Genomic DNA, 26,243 nt, shown 5'->3' with positions numbered 1-26,243 from the left:
TGGCAAGAAAGCAAGCAGAGATAAAGGGCAGTAGTTGGAAAGAAGAGTGGGTCAGAGAAGAGTTTTTTTTTTTTTAATATGTGAGAACTTAAGCATGTTTAAAAGCTGACGAGATAGAGGCACTGGTGAAGGAGTGCTGGTAATATAGAAGAAATTGGAGAATAGCTGTTACAGGATAAAATTACATCCTTAAACTATGTAAACTAATAATTCTTTTTTTTTTTTTTTGGTGAGGAAGAGTGGCCTTGAGCTAACATCTGTTGCCAATCTTCCTCTTTTTGCTCGAGGAAGATTGGCCCTGAGCTAACATCTGTGCCAATCTTCCTCTATTTTGTATGTGGGACACCATCATAGCATGGCTTGATGAGCACTATATAGGTCCACACCTGGGATCCGAACCCGCAAACCCCGGGCCACCGAAGTGGAGCAAGCAAACTTAACCACTATGCCACCTGGCTGGCCCCTAATAATTCTTTCTTTTGATGTCAGTTCAATTATCACTTCCTCAGAAAAGATATCCTTCACCTCCCTGACTACATCAATTCCCTCTATTAGATTCTTCTCAGCACTTATCACAATTATGATTCCACAGTATTCAAGTAGGTCTTTTATTAATGTCTATCTCATAGAACATAAGCCCCACGAGGGGAGTAAATATAGCCTGTTTTTTTGGTCCTCATCAATGTGTCCCCAGCACCTAGACAATACCGAGTATCTAAAATAAGAATTAAATAGTTAAATAAATTACAGTCCATGCAATCAACAGAAGACTGTTAAGTCAATTACAATCCATCCACACAGACTTAAAATAGAAGGAGGAAGCTCTTCTTCATGTACTAATATAGAAAGGTCTCTAAGCTATATTGTTGAGTTAAAAACAAGAGAGGGCGTGAAAAAGTGTGTTCTATAAAATAAATGATGCATGGTCTAACTGTAAGCCCTCTGAGTTGAGATGCAAAACAGAAACAAAACCAGACTCCAAGTTTTCTGCATTAGCGTACCATTAGTAACAGTTTTTTTTAATGCTGTAATATCAAACAAGTTAATATCAGAGGGAAAAAAGAGGGAGAACAGTACGTTTAATATGCTAGCATTTGTGTAAAATGTGTGTGTGTGTGCATATTTGTAAATGTAGTGAGAATCTCTGCATAGAATCACAAGAAAGTAGTAACTATGGTTGCCCCTGGAAAGAGATTCTGGTGGCCAAGGGTTGGGAAGAGAGCGATTTCATTTTTCCCTGTATAACTTTCTGTATCTTTGAAATCTTGTATCATGTGTACCTACTATCTATTCAAAAATTTAATTACATATTTGAAAAACAGTAAATAAACAAGCCAACAAAGAAACAAAAATACTTTTCTACAGAAGATATACATGCACTTTGTCAGTGTGTTAGGAAACACTATGAGGACCAACTAAGCAAAGAGGCCCAGATGGAGATTCCTGAATGTTATCAAAGCACAGACTCACAGACAAATGTAAGGCGCATATTTATAGAAAAAGAAACGTCAAGTTTCAGTTGTTAAAAAATAAAAAAGTAAAAGAGTCAAAATGGAATATATTATTATCAACAGCCACCAAAGTTTATCTGAAAAAATAGTATTTATAAAGCACCGCCTTTACATATATAAATATAAGATACTACATTATAGGTATTTTTATTTATTAAATACTTTTAATTATTAAATATTTAAATATTCAATTAAATTCTTTGAGTTTATCTATATTATGATACTAGAAAAAAACAACAATACAGAAAAATAGAAGGTAACTCAATCCTCACAGGTAAGTTTTATTCACAGTTTGTTTTATAATTATAGAAACTTTAATACATATATGATTGTTAAAATTTTTTAATTCAAATAGGGTCATAGTACACATACTACTATATAACTTACTTTTCCATTCATAGTATGTCTCTGACATCTTTCCACATCACAAATATTTTCGTTAGTTGCATAGTACTCCACTGTTTAGAAGTACCATTAATTAATTTAACCAGTCCCCTACTGCTAAGATTTATAGGTTATTTACAGTTTTTTACTACTAGTGGTATTACTACAATACACATCCTAATATGTGTACTTGTGTATCTTTGCATGCACATTCAAGTATATCTACTCGACAAACTAGACATAGATTTGATGGGTAAAAGTGTAGGTGCAACTGTTTTCAGACAATTGTTACCAAATTGCTCTCCAAAGTGTCCTACCAAGGATACTGTCACCCAGAGAAGTCCCTAAAACATTTTCCATGTCTAATGCTTTGTTTTTAAGTTGTGCTTGCTTATAGAAACCAAGGCAGAACATTGCCAGATGGCCAAACTGCAGAACCAGTCCAAACCGGAAAGGTCTAAGACGGCCATGGGGTGCCGTGCGCAAAAGGAAACGTGCAAAAGGTGCCATGTGCAAAAGGAAACATGTGCACAAGGTGCCGTGTGCAAGAAGGGAAGATCTGCGCATGCCCCAAATGCCCCTGCCCCAAGCCATGACTCAGAGACCCCTCCCCCTTCACATCCCATAAGAACCCTCGTCACCTTGCCTTGGGGGAGAAAGTGTTTTAGAGCATGAGCTCTGCCTCCTCCATTCATTGATCAATAAATAAAGTCTCTGCTCTGCTATTCTAAATCTGGTCTGGTTCTATTTGCACAATCAGCTCTGGGCAAAAGGACCCACTTGCGGGTCACCAGTCCCTTAGGCCTCAGTAACAAAACTACCATGAACAGTATAAATGCCTATTTCCCAACAGCTTTCCAACGGTAAGCATTATCAACTTATTTTAATGTGCCTTTCTTAATTTTAAATAAGATTAAGCATCTTTTCGTATGTTTACTAGCCATCTATACTTCTTTTTCTGTGAACTGCCTTTTCATATCATGGGCCCATTTTTATACTACATTGCCGTATTTTCCTTAGTGATATATAACAGTCCTCTGTAAATTATGGAAACATTCTCTTTGCATACATGTTGTAAATCATCATTGACAACTTGTCATTTGCCTTCCCACTATATTTGTAAACACCAAGTTGTTTGTTTGTTTGTTTTTGGTGAGGAAGACTGGCCCTGAGCTAACATCTGTGCCCATCTTCCTCTATTCTCTATGTGGGATGCCACCAGAGCATGGCTTGATGAGCAGTGCTTAGGTCTGTGCCTAGGATTCAAACCTGCGAACCCCGGGCCGCTGAAGCAGAGCGTGAGAATTTAACCACTATGCCAACAGGCCAGCCCTAAAGCTGTATTTTTTTAAGTGATCAAATTTATCAATAATTTGCTTTGGGACTGCTAGATTTGTCTCATACTTTCCTTCCTCCAAGATTATAAAACACTTAATTCCCTTTTTCTTTCAATGATTTTTCATCTTCCTTTTTTACGGCTCTTTGATCAATCTAGAATTTGTTTGATATAAGCAATACGGCAGGGATTTAGTTTTATTTTCTCCTCTTATGTATACCTAGTTATCCAAAAACTATTTATGGAATAATATATCTTTAGACATTGATTTGACATACTATGATATTGTGATTTATAGTAAGAAATATATATTTGATCTTTGTCCATGGTTCCTGGCACATAGCTCCTAAAATCCTTGTAATTTCCTATTTAAGAGTCATTAAAGGCATCTTTTGTTATAATATTTAGTTTGTTCCCAGTTCCTGAAATAGCTTTAGAGTGATAAAGGTGAAATGGGTCTCCTTTGTTATTCAGAACAAACTCCTTTCAACCAAATCTGAGTTTATGTTAATGTGGTGATTTTTCTAAAAGCCCCTAGATAACCAAAGGACAGGGGGCTAGTTGCCAGGAGAACCAACCACGTGATTAGACAGTTGGAACTTTCAGCCCAACTTCCCCAACCTCCAAGGAGGGGAAAGGAGCTAGAGGTTGAATCAGTGATCAATGGCCAACGATTTAATTACTCATGCCTATGAATGAAGCCTCCATAAAAACCCAGAAGGACTGAGTTTGGGGAGATTCCAGGTTGGGGAACACCTGGAGATGTGGGGAGGGTCGCACAGCCCAGAAAGAGCATAGATGCTCAGGGACTCTTCCCACATACCTTTCCTTTCATCTGGCTGTTCCTGAGTTATGTCCTTTTATTAAAAACCGGTGATCTAGTAAATAATACTATTTTCCTGCGTTCTGGGAGCCACTCTAGCAAATTAATCAAACCTGAGGAGGGGAATCACTGACTTATAACCGGTTGGTCAGAAGCACAGGTAAGAACCTGGACTTGCAATTGGCATCTCAATTGTGGGGGACAGGGGTGGGAATAGACCAGTCTTATGCGACTGAACTCTTAATCTGTGGGATCTGACGCTATCTCCAGGTAGATAGTGTCAGAATCGTGTCAAAACACAGGATACTTGGCTGCTGTGGTAGAATTCCCTGGTGTGGGGAAATCCTCACACACTTGGTGACTAGAAGAGTCCTGTGTGAGCAGTGTTGTGTATAGAGGGGGGAGACATAAAGGAGTATGTTTTTCCTTAGAGCTGAAGTATTCTCCTTTACATATATCAACTTTATCATACACTAAATTCCCACACATATTCATAGCTATTTTTGAACTTCCTATTCTGTTTCATTGATTTCTCTATTTTGTCAGTACAAACTCTTAATTACAGTAACTTTATATTTTTTTAAAATTTTATTGAGATAAAATACAATTCACCCTATTAAAGTACACAATTCAATGTTTTAGTATATTCACAGGGTTGTTCGACCATAACCACAATCTAAATTTAGAACAGTGTTGTCCCCACTAAAAGATATGCCATACTCATTGGCTGTCACTCTCCATTCTCTCACCACCACCCTAAGCCCTCAGCAAACACCACTCTCATTCCTGTTTCTATAGATTCACCTATTCTACACACTTCATATAACTGGAATCATAAAATATGTAGCCTTTTATGCCTGGCTTCTTTCACAAAGAATAACGTTTTCAAGGTTCATCCATGTTATAGTATATATCAGTACTGTATTTTTATTGCCAAAAATATCATATCGATAAGCCATTCATCAGCTGATGAACATTTGGGTTGTTTCCACTTTTTGGTTATTATGAAGAATACTGCTGTGAACATCCATGTCCAGGTTTTTGTGTGGACATATGTTTTTGTTTCTCCTGGGCATATACTTAGGAGCAAAATGCTGGGTCATGTGGGCACTCTAGGTTTAACTTTTTGAAAAGCTGCCAAATGTTTTTCCAAAGGGGCTGCACCATTTTACGTTCCCACCAGCAATGTATGACGCTTCCAACTTCTCCACCTATTCACCAAAACTTGCTGTTGTCCATTTTTTTATTGCAGCCAAGCTAATGAGTGTGGAGAGATATCTCATTGTGGTTTTGATTTGCATATCCTTAACTAATGATTTTGAACACCTTTTCACATTCTTATTGGCAATTTGTATATCTTCTTTGAAGAAACATGTATTTAAACCTTTCACCCATTATTTGAGTTATTTCTCTTTTTATTATTGAGTTGTAAGAGGTATTTATGTATTCTGAATACAAGCCCTTTATCAGACATTTGACTTGCAAACATTTTCTAGCATTTTATCGGTTGTATTTTCACTTTAAAGCATAAAAGTTTTTAATTTTGGGGCCAGCCCAGTTGCATAGTGGTTAAGATCGTGTGCTCTGCTTCGGCGGCCCGGGGTTCACAGGTTTGGATCCCGGGCACAGACCTACACACCACTCATCAAGCCATGCTGTGGTGGCGTCCCACATATAAAACAGAGGAAGATGGGCACAGACGTTAGCTCAGGGCTAATCTTCCTCACACACACAAAAAAAAAGTTTTCATTTTGGTGAAGTCCAATGTAATCTATGTTTTGTGGCTTGTGCTTTTGATGTGAGACCTAAGAAACCACTGCCTAACGGTTTTGTAGTTTTATTTGGGTCTACAAACAATTTAACTTTTGTGTAGGGGTTCAAATTCATTCTCTGGCAGGTGGATACCCAGTTCTCTCAACACCATTTGTTGAAAAATACTATTCTTTCCCCACTGAATTGACTTGGCACCCTTTTTGAAAATCAATTAAATATAATTGTAAGGGTTTGTTTCTGGACTTTCAATTCTTTTCCCTGGATCTATATGTCTTTCATTATGCCAATACCATATTGTCTTGATTACTATAGCTTTGTAGTAAGCTTTAACGTTGGGACGTGTTACTCCTCCAACTTTATTCTTCTTTTTTTTTTTTTTTTTTTTTGTGAGGAGATCAGCCCTGTGCTAACATCCACCAATCCTCCTCTTTTTTTGCTGAGGAAGACGGCCCTGGGCTAACATCTGTGCCCATCTTCCTCCACTTTATATGGGACGCCGCCACAGCATGGCTTGCCAAGCAGTGCGTCGGTGCGCGCCCGGTATCCGAACCAGCGAACCCCGGGCCGCCGCAGCGGAGCGCGCGCACTTAACCGCTTGCGCCACCGGGCCGGCCCCTATTCTTCTTTTTTGAAATTATTTTGGCTATTCTAGGTCTCTTGCATTTCCATATGAATTTTAGGATCAGCATGTCAATTTCTGTAAAAACTAGCTAGAATTTTGATAGAAATTGCATTAAATCTATACAACAATTTGAGGAGTCCTAACATCTTAACAGGTAACAATATTAACTCTTACGATCCATGAACATGGATGTATTTTCATTTACTCAGGTCTTGTTTAATTTCTTTCAGTAATAATTTGCAGTTTTCAGCATAAAATTCTTGCATTTCTTTTGTTAAGTTATTCCTAAGTATTTTATTCTTTTTGATCCTATTATAAATGGAATTGTTTCCTTAATTTCATTTTTGGATTGCTCTTGCTAGTGTATACAAATACAATTGATTTTGTATATCAGTCTTGCATTGTATCCTGCAACCCTGCTGATCTTGTTTGGTAGTTCTAATAATTGTATGGGTATATTCCTTAGAATTTTCTAATATACAAGATCACGTCATCTGTGAATAGATAGTTTACTTCTTCCTTTCTAAAGTGGATGCCTTTTATTTCTTTTTCTTGCCTAATTGCCCTGGCTGGAACCTCCAGTACAATGTTAGGTAGACATGGTGAGAGTATACGTCCTTGCCTTGTTCCTGATCTTGGGGAGAAAGCATTCAGTCTTTCACCACTAACTATGATGCTAACTGTAGGTTTTTCACAGATGCTCTTTATCAGTCTGAGGAAGTTCCTTTCTATTCCTAGTTTGTTAAGCATCTTTATCACAAAAGGATGTTGAATTTTATCAAATGTTTTTCTGTGTCTATTGAGATGATCATTTGGTTTTTGTCATATTACACTAATCGATTTTCAGATGTTACACCAGTCGTACATTCCTGGGATAAATTCCACTTGATCATAGTGTAAAATCTTTTGTATATCTTGCTGGATTCCATTTGCTAGTATATTGTTAAAGATTTTGGCATCTATATTCAAAAGGAATACTGGTCCAAGTTTTCTTTTCTTATGATGTCTTCGTCTGGTTTTGTTATCAGGGCAATAATACTGACTTCATAGAATGAGATAGAAAGTGTCATCTCCTCTTCTGTTTTTTGAAAGGATTTGTGAAAAACTAGTGTTAATTCTTCTTACATTTAGTAGAATTCACCAGGGGAGCCATCTAGGACCGGGCTTTTGTTTGTGGGAAGTTTCTTGATTACTAAGTCACTCTCTTTACTTGTTATAGGTCTATCCAGATTTTCCATTTCTTTTTTATCAGTTTTGGTAGTTTGTGTCTTTTTAGAAATTTGTCCATTTCATCTAAATTATCTAATTTGTTGGCATATAATTGCTTACAGTTTCTCTTAAAATTCTTTTTATTTCTGTTAGGTCAATAGTTTTGTCCTTTCATTCATGATTTTAATAATTTGAGTCTCTTCTCTTTTCCTTGGTCCCTTGTGCCACTGAGGCTTTCACTTTGCATTGATGGTCTTTGTACAGCTTGGGGCGTTTTCAAGTCTGCCTCACATCCTGTTCTGAGTGTTCCTGAGTGGATGCAGCCTACCACATGCACACAGCCTTCCCAACCCCCAGACTTAACTATGACCCCTGTAGGGATCTTCTTGGCTGTCTCTTTCTCTAGTTCTACTAAACTTCTGGGTGCTCTGTTATTTCATTGTATCATAGAGGTACCAGGTTTCTCTTAATTGCTCTTCACCAAGATCTATATTGTTTTCACCAATGCCCTTAAACACAGAGTTCTCCATTCTCTTTTCCAAATAAGGTCAGTCCCTTGAAGCAGAGCTGCAGAGCTCTTTCCCCTTATAGCCAGCCTGCCCTTCCCCCTGGGCAGACTCCTGTGCCACTACATTGGATTTGGAGATGAAGACCCACTTTTTCCAGAGTAACAATCCTGTTCTATAAGTGGCCACTGGGGGAGTTGCAAACCCTGGTCTTCTGGTGTAGGAGGAATTGGCCCCAATATTCCCGGTCTGCTACACCTGGGGTGGGAGTTTCCCCTTGTGAGGGCTGAGTGGAGGAAGAGAGATCTGGTCCTCTCAGCCATGCCTGCCTGGAATAGAGTTGCTGCAACACAGGGCTCTGAGGAATGAGAAATTCCAGTAGTCTGCCCTTCCTAAGATGAAACCATAGCCCCAGCCTGAGAGCTAGGGAGAGAGGAAGGGCCCATCTTCTTGGCTGCATAACTTGGGGTAGAGCTTCTGGAACATGGAGCAGGAGTGGAAAAGGGGTTATGGAATGGGTCATCACTCAAATGCCACAGACTCTCACTGTTCTTACTGAAATTTAGTAACTGTTTTTCTTTTTACTAGCTTGAGATATAATTTTACACACTATACACCAACCATTTAAAGTATATAATTCAATGGTTTTTAATACATTCATAGAGTTGCACAACCATCACCATGATCAATTTTAGAACACTTTCATCACCCCAAAAGGAAACCCCATACCCATTAGCAGCCACTCCCCATCTCCCCTCAACCTCTCCAGCCCTAGGCCACCCTAATCTACTTCTATCTCTATAGATTTGCCTATTCTGGACATATCATATAAATGGAATTACATGCTATATGGCCTTTTGTGTCTGGCTTCTTTCACTTAGCTTAACGTTTTCAAGGTTCATCCACATTGTATCATTGATCAGTACTTCATTTCTTTTTATGCCTGAATAATATTCCATTGTGTGAATATACCAACTTTTGTTCATCCATTCATCAATTGATGGACACTTGGGTTGTTTCAACTTTTTGCTGTTATGAAAAATGCTACTATGAACATTCATGCACAAACACTATTGGGTATACACCTAGGAGTACAACTGCTAGGTCATATGCTAACTCCAATTGTAACATTTTGAGGAACTTCCAAACTGTTTTCCGAAGTGGCAGCATCATTTTACATTCCCAACAGCAGTGTATGAGGGTTCCAATTTCTCCACATCCTCGCTAACAATTGTTATTACCTGTCTTTTTTACCATAGTCATCCTAGTGTGTGTGACGCTATGTCATTATGGTTTTGGTTTGCCTTTTCCTGATGACTAATGATACTGAGCATCTTTTCATGTGTTTATTGGCCATTTGTATGTTTTGTTTGGAGAAGTCTGTTCAAATCTTTTTCAACTGGGTTTTTTTTAATTGTTGAGTTACAAGAGGTCTTTATATATTCTGGATAAAACTCTTTTATCAGACATATGATCTGCAAATATTTTCTCCCATTCTGTAAGTTGTCTTTTTATTTTTCTGATACTGTCCTTTGAAGCACCAAGGTTTTAATTTTGATGATTAGTAGATTTCCTTGAATGAAAGTTTCGATTTCCAGAGCTTTATATGATTGCTGTTTTGTTTTTTTTTTTAATTCTTCACCAGTTAAATTGTTGTTTTGCTAGGTAGAGGGTTCATCAAGCTCCTTAATCCATCATTCCAGAAGTTCTTCCTCCCTCCAATATATTTTGATATCCTAAAGGTTTAATCTCTCCTAAATCTTCTTATTCAGTATTTTCCTAGTATTATCATATAATTATGTTTCCAGAAGAACTCCAGCAACGTATTCACAAGTTACATGTGCGCACACACATACACACACCCTCTGTTATGTCAATACGTATATTATCTTTAATGCTTATCAAAAATCCTCCATGATAGAGATTATTAGTATCATCTTACAAACGAACAGACAGAGTCAGAGGAATAATATCACTAAAGGTCACACAACTATTATGAGATAGGACTGGGATTAAAACCTAGATCAATCTATCTCCAAAATATATGTTCTTTCTACTAATCCATGCTGACTGAGCCTAAGTGCCCATCAATATTAAGGGATAAAAGTTTACAGAAATACAAATGTAGAAAGCCAGACAAATTGCATACTTGGAGTCAGCTTAATATAAAAGTTCAATTAAATTCCTGGTTCAACAATAATTCTCCTTCAAGTATAGGGCTTAATCCTGACTAAAAGATGAGCTAAAATTTCAACACCAATATAGTTTAAAATCGAATTTAATGTCAAAATTAGCCAGGAAACATTAACTAGTGTAAATTTTTTCAAAGACCAAAGAAGAGACTTGATCAATGACAAGGATTAAAGAGAATTAACTGTGCCTTAAAGCTGCTATTACATTTATAATTAGTAGAATTATAATTTTCTACAGAGATATCTGGCTAACAGTCTTATAATATAGACAATAGAAATTTTATTTATATTTAATGGTTAGGTTTATGAACAAGCTAATGACCAGAAAAACTGGTCATTATTTATTTGATGTCATTATTTATTGATTTATTTATTTGGTTTTATAAACCAAACTTCCATTCTTCATTCATATAGCAAAAGTGTTTGGCATTTTGTTTTTAAGTGTGGATTGCACTTATATTTAAATTTTGTTTCCAAAGCTGTTAGTTTTCTTACCAGCCTTTTGACGTGCAAGGAATTCTAGAATGAAAACAGAATCTATCAGCTAAATAAACAAAACCGTCGGATTGAAAACAAAGTGCCAACCAAAGATAAAATAATAAGTTTCTAATTTTTGATTGACATGTTTTACGATGTGACATAAAGAGTAAGTTCAGGTTAAATGTTAAATTGTTGAGTCAGCAAATCCTATAATTCTAAACAACCACAGAAGTCTAAAAGACGGAACTGTAGGATAAAAGGACTCACTTCTTTTTGCCTTGGACATAATTCACAAAAAGAGTTTGTTACCCTAGGAATAAAAGTCTGTTAATGCTATGTTAGCTAACCAGATGATGTTTAGATGAACATTTACCAATCACCTACCACGGAACCAAGGACTACTTTAGAAGTCATGATGAATCTATGACCAGCGTAGACAGGGGACTAAAATATCAAAACATCCTGGGGCCGGCCCTGCAGCGCAGTGGTTAAGTGCGCGAGCTCTGCTGCTGGCGGCCCGGGTTCGGATCCTGGGCGCGCACCGATGCACTGCTTGTCAGGCCATGCTGTGGCGGTATCCCATATAAAGTGGAGGAAGATAGGCACAGATGTTAGCCCAGGGCCAGTCTTCCTCAGCAAAAAGAGGAGGATTGGCATGGATGTTAGCTCAGGGCTGATCTTCCTCACCAAAAAAAAAAAAAAAAGTCAAAATATTCAAAGAAATTTCAGAAAAATTTGTGAGTGAGACCTTAATGTATTATTAGAGAGGAGTCAAAGTTGGTTATAAAATATCTTTAACCAGAAAAAACAATGAGATGACAAAGAACTATGTTATATTTCTATCTTGGTATACTATATCTCGCACACTGCTAAAATGAATGCATTTCTGCCTCTATCTGGCATGTCATTCTTTTTGTTTCTTTCATAATCATCTTATCTTTCTTTGAGCCTGCAAAAACTCATCCTTCACATTTCTGCTAACCATGCATGAATGTCACAAATGGATACACATGTAAATAAAAATTTCTAATGCAAACTCTTGAAGAAACAAATAAAAAGCATATGCAAACATTTATATCTAAAAATTGGCAAATGGGCCCTGCTGATCTGCAATGGAAAAAGTTGACTCACGTCATTAAAAAACACTAAAAACAGGGGCCAGCCCAGTGGCTTAGTGGTTAGGTTCATGCACTCTGCTTCGGAGGCCCAGGGTTCGCAGGTTCAGATCCCAGGTGCGGACCTACGCACCACTCATCAAGCCATGCTGTGGCAGGCATCCCACATAAAATAGAGAAAGATGGGCACAGATGTTAGCTCAGGGACAATCTACCCCAGCAAAAAGAGGAGGATTGGCAACAGATGTTAGCTCATGGCTAATCTTCCTCACACACACAAAAAAAAAACAGTAAAAACAATTAAGAGACACTTTTAATAAGGTTAAAAATAATAGGAAAATCATGTCGTCTGCAAATAGTGACAGTTTCACTTCTTCCTTTCCAATTTGGATCCCTTTTATTTCTTTCTCTTGCCTGATTGCTCTGGCTAGGACTTCCAATACTATGTTAAATAGGAGTGGTGACAGTGGGCATCCTTGTCTGGTTCCTGTTCTTAGAGGGATAGCTTTCAGTTTTTCACCATTGAGGATGATATTAGCTGTGGGTTTCTCATATATGGTCTTTATTATGTTGAGGTACTTTCCTTCTATACCCATTTTATTCAGAGTTTTTATCATAAATGGATGCTGTATCTTGTCAAATGCTTTCTCTGCATCTATTGAGATGATCATGTGATTTTTGTTCTTCATTTTATTAATGTGGTGTATTACGTTGATTGATTTGCGAATGTTAAACCATCCCTGCATACCTGGAATAAATCCCACTTGATCATGGTGTATAATCTTTTTAACGTGATTTTATATATAGAAGACCCTAAAGAATCCACCAGAAAACTTTTAGAAGTAATAAACGAATATGGTAAAGTTGCAGGATACAAAATCAACATACAAAAATCAGTTGCATTTCTGTACCCTAACAACGAAGTAGCAGAAAGAGAAATTAAGAATACCATCCCATTTACAATTGCAACAAAAAGAATAAAATACCTAGGAATAAACTTAACCAAAGAGGTGAAAGATCTGTACACCGAAAACTATAAAACATTTCTGAAAGAAATTGAAGAAGACACAAAGAAATGGAAAGATATTCCGTGCTCTTGGATTGGAAGAATTAACATAGTTAAGATGTCCATACTTCCTAAAGCCATCTATAGATTCAATGTAATCCCTATCAAAGTTCCAACAACATTTTTCACAGAAATAGAACAAAGAATCCTAAAATTTATATGGAACAACAAAAGACCCCGAATAGCTAAAGGAATCCTGAGAAAAAAGAACAAAGCTGGAGGTATCACACTCCCTGATTTCAAAATATACTACAAAGCTATAGTAACCAAAACAGCATGGTACTGGCACAAACAGACACACAGATCAATGGAATAGAATCGAAAGCCCAGAAATAAACCCACACATCTATGGACAGCTAATCTTTGACAAAGGAGCCAAGAACATACAATGGGGAAAAGAAAGTCTCTTCAACAAATGGTGTTGGGAAAACTGGATAGCCATATGCAAAAAAATGAAAGTAGACTCTTACCTTACACCATACACAAAAATTAACTCCAAATGGATTAAAGACTTGAATGTAAGACCTGAAACTATGAAACTTCTAGAAGAAAACATAGGCAGTACGCTCTTCGACATCAGTCTTAGCAACATCTTTTCAAACACCACATCTGACCGGGCAAGAGAAACAATAGAAAAAATAAACAAATGGGACTACATCAAACTAAAAAGCTTCTGCACAGCAAAGGAAACCATCAACAAAACGAAAAGACAACCTAACAATTGGGAGAAGATATTTGCAAACCATACATCTGATAAGGGCTTAATCTCCAAAATATATAAAGAACTCATGCATCTCAACAACAAAAACTACCAACCCAATTAAAAAATGGGCAAAAGACCTGAACAGACATTTCTCCAAAGAAGATATACAGATGGCCAACAGACACATGAAAAGATGTTCAAAATCACTAACTATCAGGGAAATGCAAATCAAAACTACAATGAGATATCACCTCACGCCCGTCAGAATGGCTATAATTAACAAGACAGGAAACAACATGTGTTGGAGAGGTTGTGGAGAGAAGGGAACTCTCATACACTGCTGGTGGGAGTGCAAACTGGTGCAGCCACTATGGAAAACAGTATGGAGATTCCTCAAAAAATCAACGATAGAACTACCATATGATCCAGCTATTCCACTGTTGGGTATTTATCCAAAGAACTTGAAAACACCAATTTGCAAAGGTACATGCACCCCTGTGTTCATTGCAGCCTTATTCACAATAGCCAAGACTTGGAAGCAACCTAAGTGCCCATCAAGGGACGAATGGATAAAAAAGCTGTGGTATATATACACAATGGAATACTACTCAGCCATAAGAAACGATGAAATCCAGCCATTTGTGACAACATGGATGGACATTGAGGGCATGATGCCAAGTGAAATAAGTCAGAGAGAGAAGGTCAAATACCGTATGATTTCCTTCATTAAGTAGTAGATAATAACAACAATAAACAAACACATAGGGACAGAGATTGGATTGGTGGTTACCAGAGGGGAAGGGGGGAGGGAGGAGGGTGAAAGGGATAATTGGGTACATGTGTGTGGTGATGGGTTGTAATTAGTATTTTGGTGGTGAACATGATGTAGTCCATGCAGAAATAGAAGTACAATGATGTACACCTGAAATTTTTACAATGTTATAAACCAATGTTACTGCAATAAAAAAAAATAAAAAAAAAAATAATAATAGGAAAAATAATAGGTAAAAAATAAATACTTTTATTTAGTCATTAAGTTTTTTTTTAATAAAATTAGTATTTTAACCATAGGTTGAACTTTTGAAATAGTGACACATAATGCTTATAATTTCTAAACATTTTTGAACTCAAGTAAGTTTTTAAATTTTTAATTTAAATATATTTTAAGCCATTATGAAGGAATTCTGAGTAACAACAGGAGCATCAGAACCTATAATCAACAGCATATACTTCTGCTCCACAGCTCACCTTTTCATCCTATCTTCCACCTCGTTACCATCACACACGCAGTGCATTTGTAAGGACTCAGGGAGAGCTTGCTCAGCGGAACTGAATTGGTTCTGGTTAGCTTTCATAATCATCACCATCTGCAGCTTCTCCTTGCTCATATTAATGACAGCTAATATCTCTTCTGCATAAAACCATTTATTCTTTCTTTCCCTCCTTGCTTGCCTATGCTGCTTCCAGGGATATGAGCATTCTATGATCTCAATTGCTTATCTCATATGATGAAATGTCACTGTCCCTTACACAGCTTTACAATTAGTTTATTTTTTGGTAGACGCTACCGTCCAATCTGAATATGGGCCTTGACATAAAAACATCTCCTTATCTCTCGCTCTCTCTTTATCTCTCCCTCTCTCACATACACACACACAATACGATTTTATTTTTTCACAGGTCAAAAATGAGATTTGAATTTTCAAAACTTAGTAATTCATATAACAATAAATTTCGAAAAGCTTATAAATTTAGGAAGCCAGTGATATAACGAACATTTAAATACACAAATACAAACACACACACATTTGATGAATACTTTTAATAGTATTACATTTTTAAGGGCCACTAAGAGAGACATAAACTGATGTTTATATTAGCCAAAACAACACATATATAAATACGACTCCTATTCTAGTGAAAATCAGGAATCAACAATTTTTTAGTAAAAATTCAGAATAGAATATTTTTAGCTCATTAGCTTCGAATGCCTCCTGTAAAATCAGAAACATGTCCTTCTAAGGCAAACCTAGTAGATCAATAGAAGCAAAAATATTACCAAGAAACATTAACTTTACCACAAAGCACAGCAATCAAAGCACTTTCCAAAATCCTATCTAATGCTAGCAATCATTATTATTATATAATCAGTCAAGCCCCCAGAGTACAGGGAAAAAATATACACTTGACTATTTTCAATCACAAGTTCTTTAGAGAATAAAATATTCTTTGAGCAAAACCTCATGAGAACTAGAATTCCCTTTTCAATATATGGTCTCTCCTAGAGCTGTAACTAAATATTACTGAGTGGCAGAAAAACAAATCTCAAGAAATGATGGACTTAAAAAAATTTCATTGTAGAAAGCACAAAGCAAGTCCTAATAATACCAATTTGAAAATGATAGCTCCCCTGCTTCGAGAGAAGCAGATATAAAAACCCACAGTAATGACTAAAAGACCCAACTGGATGTATTGAGCCTCTGAAGGACTTTAATAAGCATGATCGCTAAGCAGCTTAAACTAGAAATTCAGTTCTATTTAGTAGTTGATTAAATCATTATTAAATTCATAGATTTTGAAATTAATAGTTCAATTTTAATTAAAACTTTTTAAAGTCAAATTCAATAGTGTATAACACAGAACACGAGATTAATTTTGTTAAATCCTTAAATGTCCTATGTTGAAATTCTAACTCTATTACATTAAAAATAATAATAATATACTATTCATTTATATAATCATATCTTTTAAGTCATATCATATCTTTTAAATCCATACATCGAATAGGAGGAATTTCGTTAATATAAAAGTACAATTAAAGTTGGCTGGGTTTATATTTTGGACTTTTCCAAAATTATGTCCTATATTTGTATTATGTCTCTTGAAACAGGGGAGCTATCACTTTCCAACTGGTTTATTAACACTTTATGTATCCTGACCTAGATGATCTCTAAGGCCTCTTCCAGCTCTAAAAGCCTGCAACATACTGCATTATACACTGTTATTTTTAAGTCCCAAAACTTTCTGAAGTCTTTGCATATTATTAATAACACTTTGATCTCTCTACTAAACCTATAGAGGAAAGTGGCTCTAATTTTCTCTTGCAATGCAACAGAGAAAATAAAGACCAAGACTTGAATAATGGCCATGACCATCACCTAAACTAGAAAACGAGCTGTTACCTCCAAGGGAGAGAAAAATTACCTGCAGGTAATATATGCTTCCCATCTACATTCTATAAAATACTGAGACTATTACACTCAAAAGAAATATAACTGTGGGAAAGTCACACTATGGAACGTAGGATCTTGGGATGTCATTAAAACAAGGTTCATTTCCAAAAGCAAAAGGTAAAAGCTTCCTCCTAGGTCATTTTCGCTTCAGTCAAAAACAATTACAAATTCAAAGCAAAAATAACAGCCAGACTTGGAAGATGCAGAACTAGAAAAACTCCACTTTTTATGGTTTAAAATTTTTAATTTGATAGACATCTCTTTACAGAGAAATTTTTAAAACCTTCCCCCATCCCCTGCAAAGACCACTAATCTATTGAAAAAAACAAAACAATAAAGGAATATGTACAAGAAAAGCATATTTAGGAAAAGTGATAAATTTTTTATAAAAAGAAAAACACTGTACTTACTATTTAAAGAAATAGTATTTTCATTAACTAAATTTTCATTAAATAATTTTTAAACTTCATATTATAGTCAGGTAAAGAGATAGAGCAAGAGTTCTAATAAGCATAAAACAGAACAAGCTAAAAGAGAAAGCTAATAATAGGGAAGAAAAAAATGGGAAGGGAAAGAAAAGAGAAAGATGGAAGAAAATAAGATGTAAAGCTAGGGGTTTAAGAAAGACGAAAAAAATGGAGAGGACTGTATAGTTAGGCGGAACCAAATAAACTGTAAACCACTTAGGTTGCACCCTGAATTAGTTTTTTGAACATCCCATGAGCTCTTCAGCAAGGAACTATTCACAGATCTGCAACTGCTTTTAGTAATGCATCAAGCTTTGAAGAAACAATTAGTCTACAATCTTCAGCACTATGATCAAAACAACAGTGTTTTATAGGATGAGTGCCAATGGCCCAAACAAAGAGAGGTTGCTAGTGAGCTGCACCTTGCCTTATTTCAGACCTTCCACCAAATTGTAAAAGTTATAAAATAAAAACTTGTTGGCACCAAGTAAATTTTTTTAATTAAAAAGCACATAGACTCAGTGGTGAATTAAGCCAGGCTTCTTTTATTTTGCATCTGGTTATTGGAGTGCTAGAAGGCCAGCATTAGGAAGATTCGTGCAACTTATACTGCTGACTATGTTTTCACTGTTGCATTCTCAGTTATAACTCTGGCTCACTTTCAAGATTATTGAGTACATTGTCTAATAAGCAAGCAGATCAAATCCAAGACTCAGCTTAATGACTGTGACATAGTTTTCTCCACCACTGATTCATCCCTCTGAACTAGGAATTTAGAGGCAGGACAGCCCATGAAATTTAGGGCAGCACATAACAGTGAACAGGCACCAGGGTATGCTACACCAAGAGCTCTAAACTTTCTAAAACCCCACATCCAAAGTCCTCAAACAACAAATTCAACCACAGAGCAAGCAATGATATCAACTCCTGACTCAGAATACATTGAATATCTTGAGTTGAAATGGACACTACATATAATATTGGATCATTTGAAAACGATAGAGTTTAAATTTTATCCCATCATTACCTTCCTATCCCGTCATTACCTTTCTATCTGGGCATCATTGATTTGGCCACCACTTCTTAGTATAACCCAGAGTCTCCAGCTTTTTTGACAAGGAGAAAAAATATTCAATTTTCCTCAATAACTGATATCACTAAGAGTTGTGGGATATAATTGCAAGTGAAGTAGCCAAGTCTCTGAAGAAGGTATGTTCATGGGGAACAAAACAAAGAGGAAATAGAGTATTACTCTATACTTTATCCTCTCCCTGTTGGGGTTTCCAGCAAACTGCAGAGCAGAAGTATGCTGCATCAACCAAATAAATCTACCCAACAAATGTTTATTGAGGCAAGTACTACAGTGGAATCTTGGTATGTAAAGTGAATTGTTAACCTCAATGCATTCACAATCTCTTGAGAGACATAATACACATCAGATTTTGATGAGTGTTATGATGAAGATGCTAAACTAAATACTAAAGAAACAAAAAGTAGGGAAGGGGCAGAATTCTGACTTTAGGTGGATGGGAGAGTGGGGAAAGATGGAATCAAGGAAAGCTTCACAGATTGCAAGATATCAGAGAGGGGCATTACAGGATATATAGGAACTTGTTCATGGACAAGAAGAGAAGGAGTATTTCAGCCAATGTGGGTCAAAAAAATGAACAGCGTGAACAAAAGCAAGAAGATATGAAAATGCATAACGTGTTGAGGAAGCCAAGAGTACTCTAATGTGGCTGAAGCAAGACACATAGTGAACAATGGCAAAAGAAGCAGCAGGAAAAGTTAACATGGAACCCAAAGAAAAGGACCTTCGATTACATGACAAGCAACTGGACTTTATTCTGAAGGCTACAGGGAGATATTGACGGTTTTTGAATAAAGGGAGGGTGATAAGATCAGATCAATATTTTAGAAAGGTAAATTTGGTGATGGTGTGAAAGCTAGATTATCGGGAAATGGAAATAGAGTGATCAGGTACAAAACGATTGCAAAAGGGACTCTGAAATCACTGGATCTATTGATTACAAACCCTGATCCCCCCTCCACCTAGGTAACACTATTTTATGCACCTAAAAAAAAAAAAAAAGAAAAACTCTGAATAAATTTTAAAACATTCTATAATTCAGAGTTTTCACTAATTCATTAGTTTTCCCAATTATTCCAAAGAAGAGAGATTTCATTATGTACATATTTGTAGTAATCAGCATCTCCAGATTTGAAAGTTTATATCAATGTTACTAAAATTACTTTCATACTATTATCTCATGGCATGCAGTGAGGAAAAAACCTGTTAAACATCAAATTTGACCCAATACAGTAACTGCCATAGGGTTTTCTTTTTTATCCTTACCATTACAAGTTCCTCCTGTAATTCACTGCAACTTTTTTCATTATACTGGAGTCTCTTTGAAAGGTCTATAATTACTTTCTTCTGTTCCTCAATCTCTTCATTTAGTTTCTTGTTTTTGGAGAAATACTCTCTTTCTAATCTGAAAAGTTAAAGTGTCAGAGCAGGTTTTTTAAATATGCTTTCATCAAGTCCTATTATACACCTTTAACACAAGCAGCAAATGTATTATATATCATGTTTTCAAGCCAAAAGGCTTTTAAAGGTCACCTCTCATTTTTTCAAATAAAAAGGATTGCACGTTGTTAAATGAAAGACTCTAAAGGAATATTACCTCCCCACTTTTGTTAGCAGATATTTGTACTATGCCCAAGGTTATAAGCAAAATAGATTTAGTTAGTGTTGATTTGATCTCACCATTATTTCTGATGAACAAAATTCACCCACCACAGTTCAATTAGCTCAGAAACTGCCTCAAGACAGAAAACAGTCCTATCAAACAATTTTCAAATTAAAGTAGAACATTAGAAATGGAACAAGTGTTTTATTCCTGAATGTCCATGCAAGTGAAACTGGTGTGGTGCCATGGAAAATCCAAAAAGAAGAATAATCACAAATTATTCATATTCACTGTGAAAAAACATAAATTTCTTTACAAAGGATTTGCCTTCCTATTTAAATTTTGCTCAGGCTGACATTAAACTGTATTTACATTCTTGTATGGACATATGATGAAAGGTAGCTTGGAAGTATTTTACTTTAAAATTTGCTTTAAAATTTAAAATAAAATCCATCAAATGGATAATTTTAATTCAAATTAAAATGCTTCTGCTATTTTTAGCCTGAGATCTTCCCAGTAAATATAGCAGACCTGTTTCCTATAATTTTTAAGCTGTAATGCAGGAGGTATGATGACTCAGTATAACCACATCCACACTACATTCAGGCTATAATCAAATGAAGAGCTAATTTTTGAATGGCACATGATCTTACTCTGAACAGTCAACATTCCTTTCTCTACAGTGGAACACAGACAATTCTAGTGCCAACTCTTTTGTATATTCCCCTTTGGATCAAGGATATTCCAAGGTAGAGTAGCTAAAATTTTACATAAAAATGTATAGAAGGATTAGACACTACATTTATATAAATCTCCCAGAAAGTAGAACTGAACAACAAGAATGGATCAAAGTAGAGAAAAGATAAGAAAATCAACCCAGGAATCCCAAAATATAAATAACAGATGTTCCAGAAAGTAAAGGTAAAAGAAAATAGAAGGGAAAAATCAGCGAAGTAATAATACAAGAGAATGTCCCAGAAATGAATTACTCAAGTCTCTAAAATTGAAAGAGCTCAATGAGTGCCCAGCATGTATGAAAAACAATCCACACCAGGCCCACCATCATGAAATTTCAGAACACTGAGAACAAAGAGAAGATTCTGCAGAGTGTCCACAGAGTATGGACCATAGTCCATAGATAATTCGTATATATTATTATTTTATTATGTGTTATAATGTAACAACAGTAAACCATTTCTAGATATTCGCCTGTTTCCGGACTTGGTGGCCACTCCGTACAAGTTTCCAGAAGAAAACATGGGCCACATACAAAAGATCAGGAAGCAAATTACTTCAGACTTCTCGACACTAGAACTGAATGAATAACCAGTGAACTACGAAAGAAGGTAGAGATCAAAAAAAGACATTTCAGTATGTAAGTTTTAAAAATTTTCCTCTGATGTGCAATTTCTCAAGAAGCTACTTTGACTAAATCAAACAAGGAAGAAGGCACAAAATCAGCAAACAAGAGATCCAATGTTGAAGAGAAGTAAAGCAAATTCCAAGGATGATGGTGAAGGAAAGTCCGGGGATGACTGTGAAAAGGGAGCCTAAATAACAATTCATCCAGAATGCAGACAATGGAGAGAGGAGTCCAGGAGGGATCTCTTAGACAAAACTTAAATACGATAGACTTTCTGAGGTGTAGGAACATAATGAGAGATTTTCAGTTCTGTTATAGAGTTTAAGAATAACTTAGTGATTGGTGTACATAAACTAATCCAATTTAAAATGAGGCAATTATTAACTATTCATTCCTTTGATGATTTAGCAAATCTTCAATTGGCAGCTCTTACGTGCCAGGCACTATTCCAGGCATTGGGAGACAGCGATGAACAAAACAAAGTTCCTCTCCACATAAGAAGACAGACAACAAGCAACAAAGAATATAACAAAATGTGCCATAAAGAAAAATAAAGATGTTACCAAAAAAGAAGTGATTAGTTGGTGCTTATTGGAATACAAAGCTCAAGTAAAATTTTTCAAGCACAAAACACAAATAATAGCAAAACAAACTTAAGGAAAAAATTTGCTTTGGGGTCCAATTAGAAAAGTACATAGGTTAAAATCTTAGAGCTTAATTGTTAGCAGGTATCTTTTTTTTTTTTTTTATAATTTTTTATTTATTTATTTTTCCCCCAAAGCCCCAGTAGACAGTTGTACGTCATAGCTGCACGTCCTTCTAGTTGCCGTATGTGGGACACGGCCTCAGCATGGACGGAGAAGCAGTGCGTCGGTGCGCGCCTGGGATCTGAACCCGGGCCGCCAGCAGCGGAGCGCACTCACTTAACCGCTAAGCCACGGGGCCGGCCTGTTAGCAGGTATCTTAAAATTCCTCTCACCCAACTTTTGCAGGACCCTCTTCTTCAATATCCATGATAGAGAATCATCCACTCTCTGCTTTGAACTTCCCAAGGAGGGAAGCTCACTAGTTTCCCAAAGAAGCCTATTATTTCACGGTTGGAAAAGTTTAATTGTTGGGGGTAGAGTCTGACTTCTTACAGTTTCACTTGTAGGTCCTAATCATCACCTCAAAGCAACAGTAAAGAAGCCTGCACTATATATATAAAGGCCCTTCACACATATTTGTATATAAATGTGCAGATTCAAGCAATGGTTCAAAGAAAATAAAGGAGGGTAACAACATTCACAGAATGTCATTTAAGTCACCCTAGAGGAAGCAAGAAAATTCAGTTCAGAATTACTGGTTTAAAATATTATAAGCACTACTAATAAAGGTAATCACAGTTAAGAATTTTAAATTTTTTCAACTTCAGTCTTTCAAGTGCCCCCTTTATGATTTTTGCCATACTCATAATAATTAATACTATTTAAATAATACTTTTCTTTGACTCACTTGTTAAGTTAAATGAAGTATTTTAAAAGGAATCTTTATACTACTGCTGTAAATGGAAAACCATCATCTATTTGTCATAAATAGAAACTAAGGTTAAAAATAAATACACAACTCTAATGTACCAACCTATTATTGTGTCATGCACAATGGTGGGATGCATTTCACCCTCGAGGGGGAAATGGTTTAAAATGTCTACTATCAACTTTTTTTTTTTTTTTGGTGAGGAAGATCGGCCCTGAGCTAACATCTGTTGCCAATCTTCATCTTTTTGCTGAGGAAGATTGGCCCTGGGCTAACATCTGTGCCCATCCTCCTCTATTATGTATGTGGGAAGCTGCCACAGCATGGCTCAATGAGCGGTGCATAGGTCCACACCCAGGATCCAAACCTGCAAACCCAAGGCCACCGAAGTGGAGCACACGAACTTAACCACTAAGCCCGGCCCCTCAACTTTTTTTTGAAACATATTAAAGAATTATAAACTTCTTAAAGCATCCCACAGAACATTCCAGATGAACGGCTTTTGAAATGAAAAAGGTTAAAATCAGTAGGAGTCAGAAAGATCTTGACTCTGCCACTTAGCTGTACCTCCTCACCTTCCTTAAGCCTGAATTTCCACATCTGTAAAACAGGGATAAAGAGAGGAGCTACCTCATAGGGTGTAATATAAATTAAATGGAACCATGCAATGCTGGGCATGAAGTGAGCCACGATGCATGCTAGCCACTAGGAGCAGTGTTACTCCTACTACTAGTATTTCTGCAGTTTGAGAAAATCTGAAACATTATCCATCTCCACAGAGACCATTTTAGGTGGCCTAGAAATCAAGGTCTTTAAAGATACTGTATTACATCAGTAAATATAATATAAAATACATTAATATATTTACTTCCTTGTGTAAGAACTGCATTTCTGAGACTATTTGGAATAGCCATGATACTACAAAATCCAAAAGAGCATTTCCATATTTACCTATACAGGGAAGTACAGTCATGTTTTATGAAGTCCCTTACCCCCAATCCACCACTGACATTACTAGGAGTTATATCTAAAATACTACACATTCAGACTTACATAGGTTCATAAACTCTTTATATTAATTTAGAGAATTTTACAATAAAACACTTACAAACTTAGTTTTGCAAAGCTCTCTTGTGCATTATGCTTTTCTCGCTCATATGCACTTTCAACTTCTTTGAACTCATTCTTGATCATTTCCAAGTCAGCAACAGCTTCTGCTTGGCTGGCCTTTTCTACCTGCAAAGCTCCTTCAAGGTCTCGAATCCGTAACTATCAGACGACAGAGAAGTAAGGAAAGCAAGCAAGGGAATTCTAACATCAGACTCACGCTGAGTAGAATAATTGATTAACAGTAGATTATCATTCATCCAAATATTTCTTTCTTTCTGCTTTGGTTTAAAAAAGAAAATAAACAAAAGACAGTTTATTCCCTTTCTCCACATGCTTAATGGAAGGAAGGACAAGTGAAAGAATGAAGAGTGAACTGTGCTACGAAAAAGGAGGGGCTGATATGATACAACCCGTCCCATCAAAGTGCCTAACCCTGACCTACTAATCCATTTGGACACTTCTTTTACAAAACATAATAAATTAAGTGGGTTTTGAAAGCTACAGGGAAGTATTCTTCCCCTGTTATGAGAAACACATTACATGAACATCTTTATAAGCCTAAGAAAGTTAACAGATCTTTTTATTCCTGGAGATTTCTTACTGTAGAAAAGTGAAGCTTTTATTATCAAACAACAGTATTTGACCAAAATATTTATGGGGGTAGTAATATGACATCTAGAATTTGCTTCAAAATAATCTGGGGGTGGGGGAGTGGAGGAGGGTAACATAAAACACAGTTGGTCTGAGGTAAGTCTTGAAGCTGAACATGGGTACCTAGGGGGGTCATTTTACTACTCTCTACTTTTGCATATAATTGAAATTTTACATAATAATACATTTTAAAAACTAGATTCCCTATAGACACCAACAGTAGAATAGATAAACAAAGTACATCCCCATAAAAGAATAATACCTAGCTGTAATAAGGCTACAAAATGGCTTCTGAAAAGGAAGTTCTCTGTGTAGTGTTGATATATATTGAAAACAGGAAGGTCCAGATCATTGTATATTGTCTGCTATGTTTTGGACAAAGAAGTGGAAAAAATAAGAGTCATTAACAGGCAAGAGAGTAGAGCAATGGGAGGGACGGGAGTGAAAGTAAGATTTCTCCACCATTTAATATTGTTTTGATTTTTTAACTATGTGGATATTTTTCCTTTTCAGAAAATTAAGTTAAAAATTTTAAATAGTTTACTAAAGTTCAAAAAAAGAAGGGTAGTAGAAAAAAATGCTTCAGACTAGATAGAAAATGGGCTTTAGGACCATAATGGGTTTGAATAACAGCTCTACAAATTAACTTATGTGAACTTGGGCATATAATTAAAACTCCAAAAACCTGAGGCTCCTCATCTGTAAATAGTAAATAATAATAATAATAATATACAGACTATCTACTTTACAGGGCTGCTACAAAGATCTAATGAGACAATATTTAATATTCACTTAACATTAAATATAAAGAGATAATATTTATTTAATAAAATTAAATAAGTATTTATTAAGCACTTAACATGCACCAGGCAATGTGCTAGTGCTCAAGATGTATAGAATAATCATGAAAACATAAATATACAGTCTTTGCTCGTGAGGAGCTCACAGCCTCTAGGAGACGACAGACCACACAGAAAATGGCAGGTGCTCCTGTCACAGAGGCCTGCACAAAGGGCCATGGAATCAGAGAAAAGCTGTGAATTCTGCATGGGACAAGCCTCCCAGGGATGGCAAAAAACAACCTGAGTTAGGAAAGACGAACTCAGCAAGAAATGAAGCCTAGGACAATATGAAAATGTTTCATAAACTAATCTATACAAATAATAATCACCAGAATTATTATTTCTAATTATCCAAAAATATTTTAGAATAATTGAAACATTTATTCTCACACTAAAGTAAGGAAGTGGAATAGATATGTAGATATGACTCTGTAAATTTTCAAATTTGGTCCTTTAAACTTTATTTTCTCTGCCGTTTTGTCTAAGCTCAATTTTTATAAGTAAAATTATAAATTGAGGACACATTTTCTTCTGTCTACATTGCTCTTTTTCTTTCAGAAAATAAGCACACTCAATCACAAATGATAAACCAATCCAACTGAAAGAAAAGTAGACTTCAATTAACAATTTTGAGTCAACCCTTTTGACT

At 36.0% G+C, this 26,243-nt stretch overlaps 1 protein-coding gene across 3 annotated transcripts in view; it reads right to left on the bottom strand.

Annotated features, from left to right (window-relative positions):
- Positions 1 to 26,243, bottom strand: part of CCDC171 (coiled-coil domain containing 171) — a 305,088-nt gene that overhangs the window by 211,551 nt on the left and 67,294 nt on the right. For 2 of the 3 annotated variants that reach the window (XM_014792400.2, XM_087444624.1), the window contains 2 exons: positions 24,100 to 24,260; positions 19,777 to 19,915 (listed from right to left, as the gene is read on the bottom strand). The exons of the other annotated variant lie outside the window; for it this stretch is intronic. In XM_014792400.2, coding sequence (XP_014647886.1) covers positions 19,777 to 19,915; positions 24,100 to 24,260 — 300 coding nt within the window. The remainder of the gene's footprint in view (positions 1 to 19,776; positions 19,916 to 24,099; positions 24,261 to 26,243) is intronic. 3 annotated transcript variants of the gene reach the window in all.

The sequence above is a fragment of the Ceratotherium simum genome, chromosome 20 (genome assembly GCF_057802395.1).
Source record: "Ceratotherium simum simum isolate JZ-2026a chromosome 20, ASM5780239v1, whole genome shotgun sequence".
In the NCBI taxonomy this organism is placed as follows: domain Eukaryota; kingdom Metazoa; phylum Chordata; class Mammalia; order Perissodactyla; family Rhinocerotidae; genus Ceratotherium; species Ceratotherium simum.
This window is presented reverse-complemented; position numbering and strand designations above follow the sequence as displayed.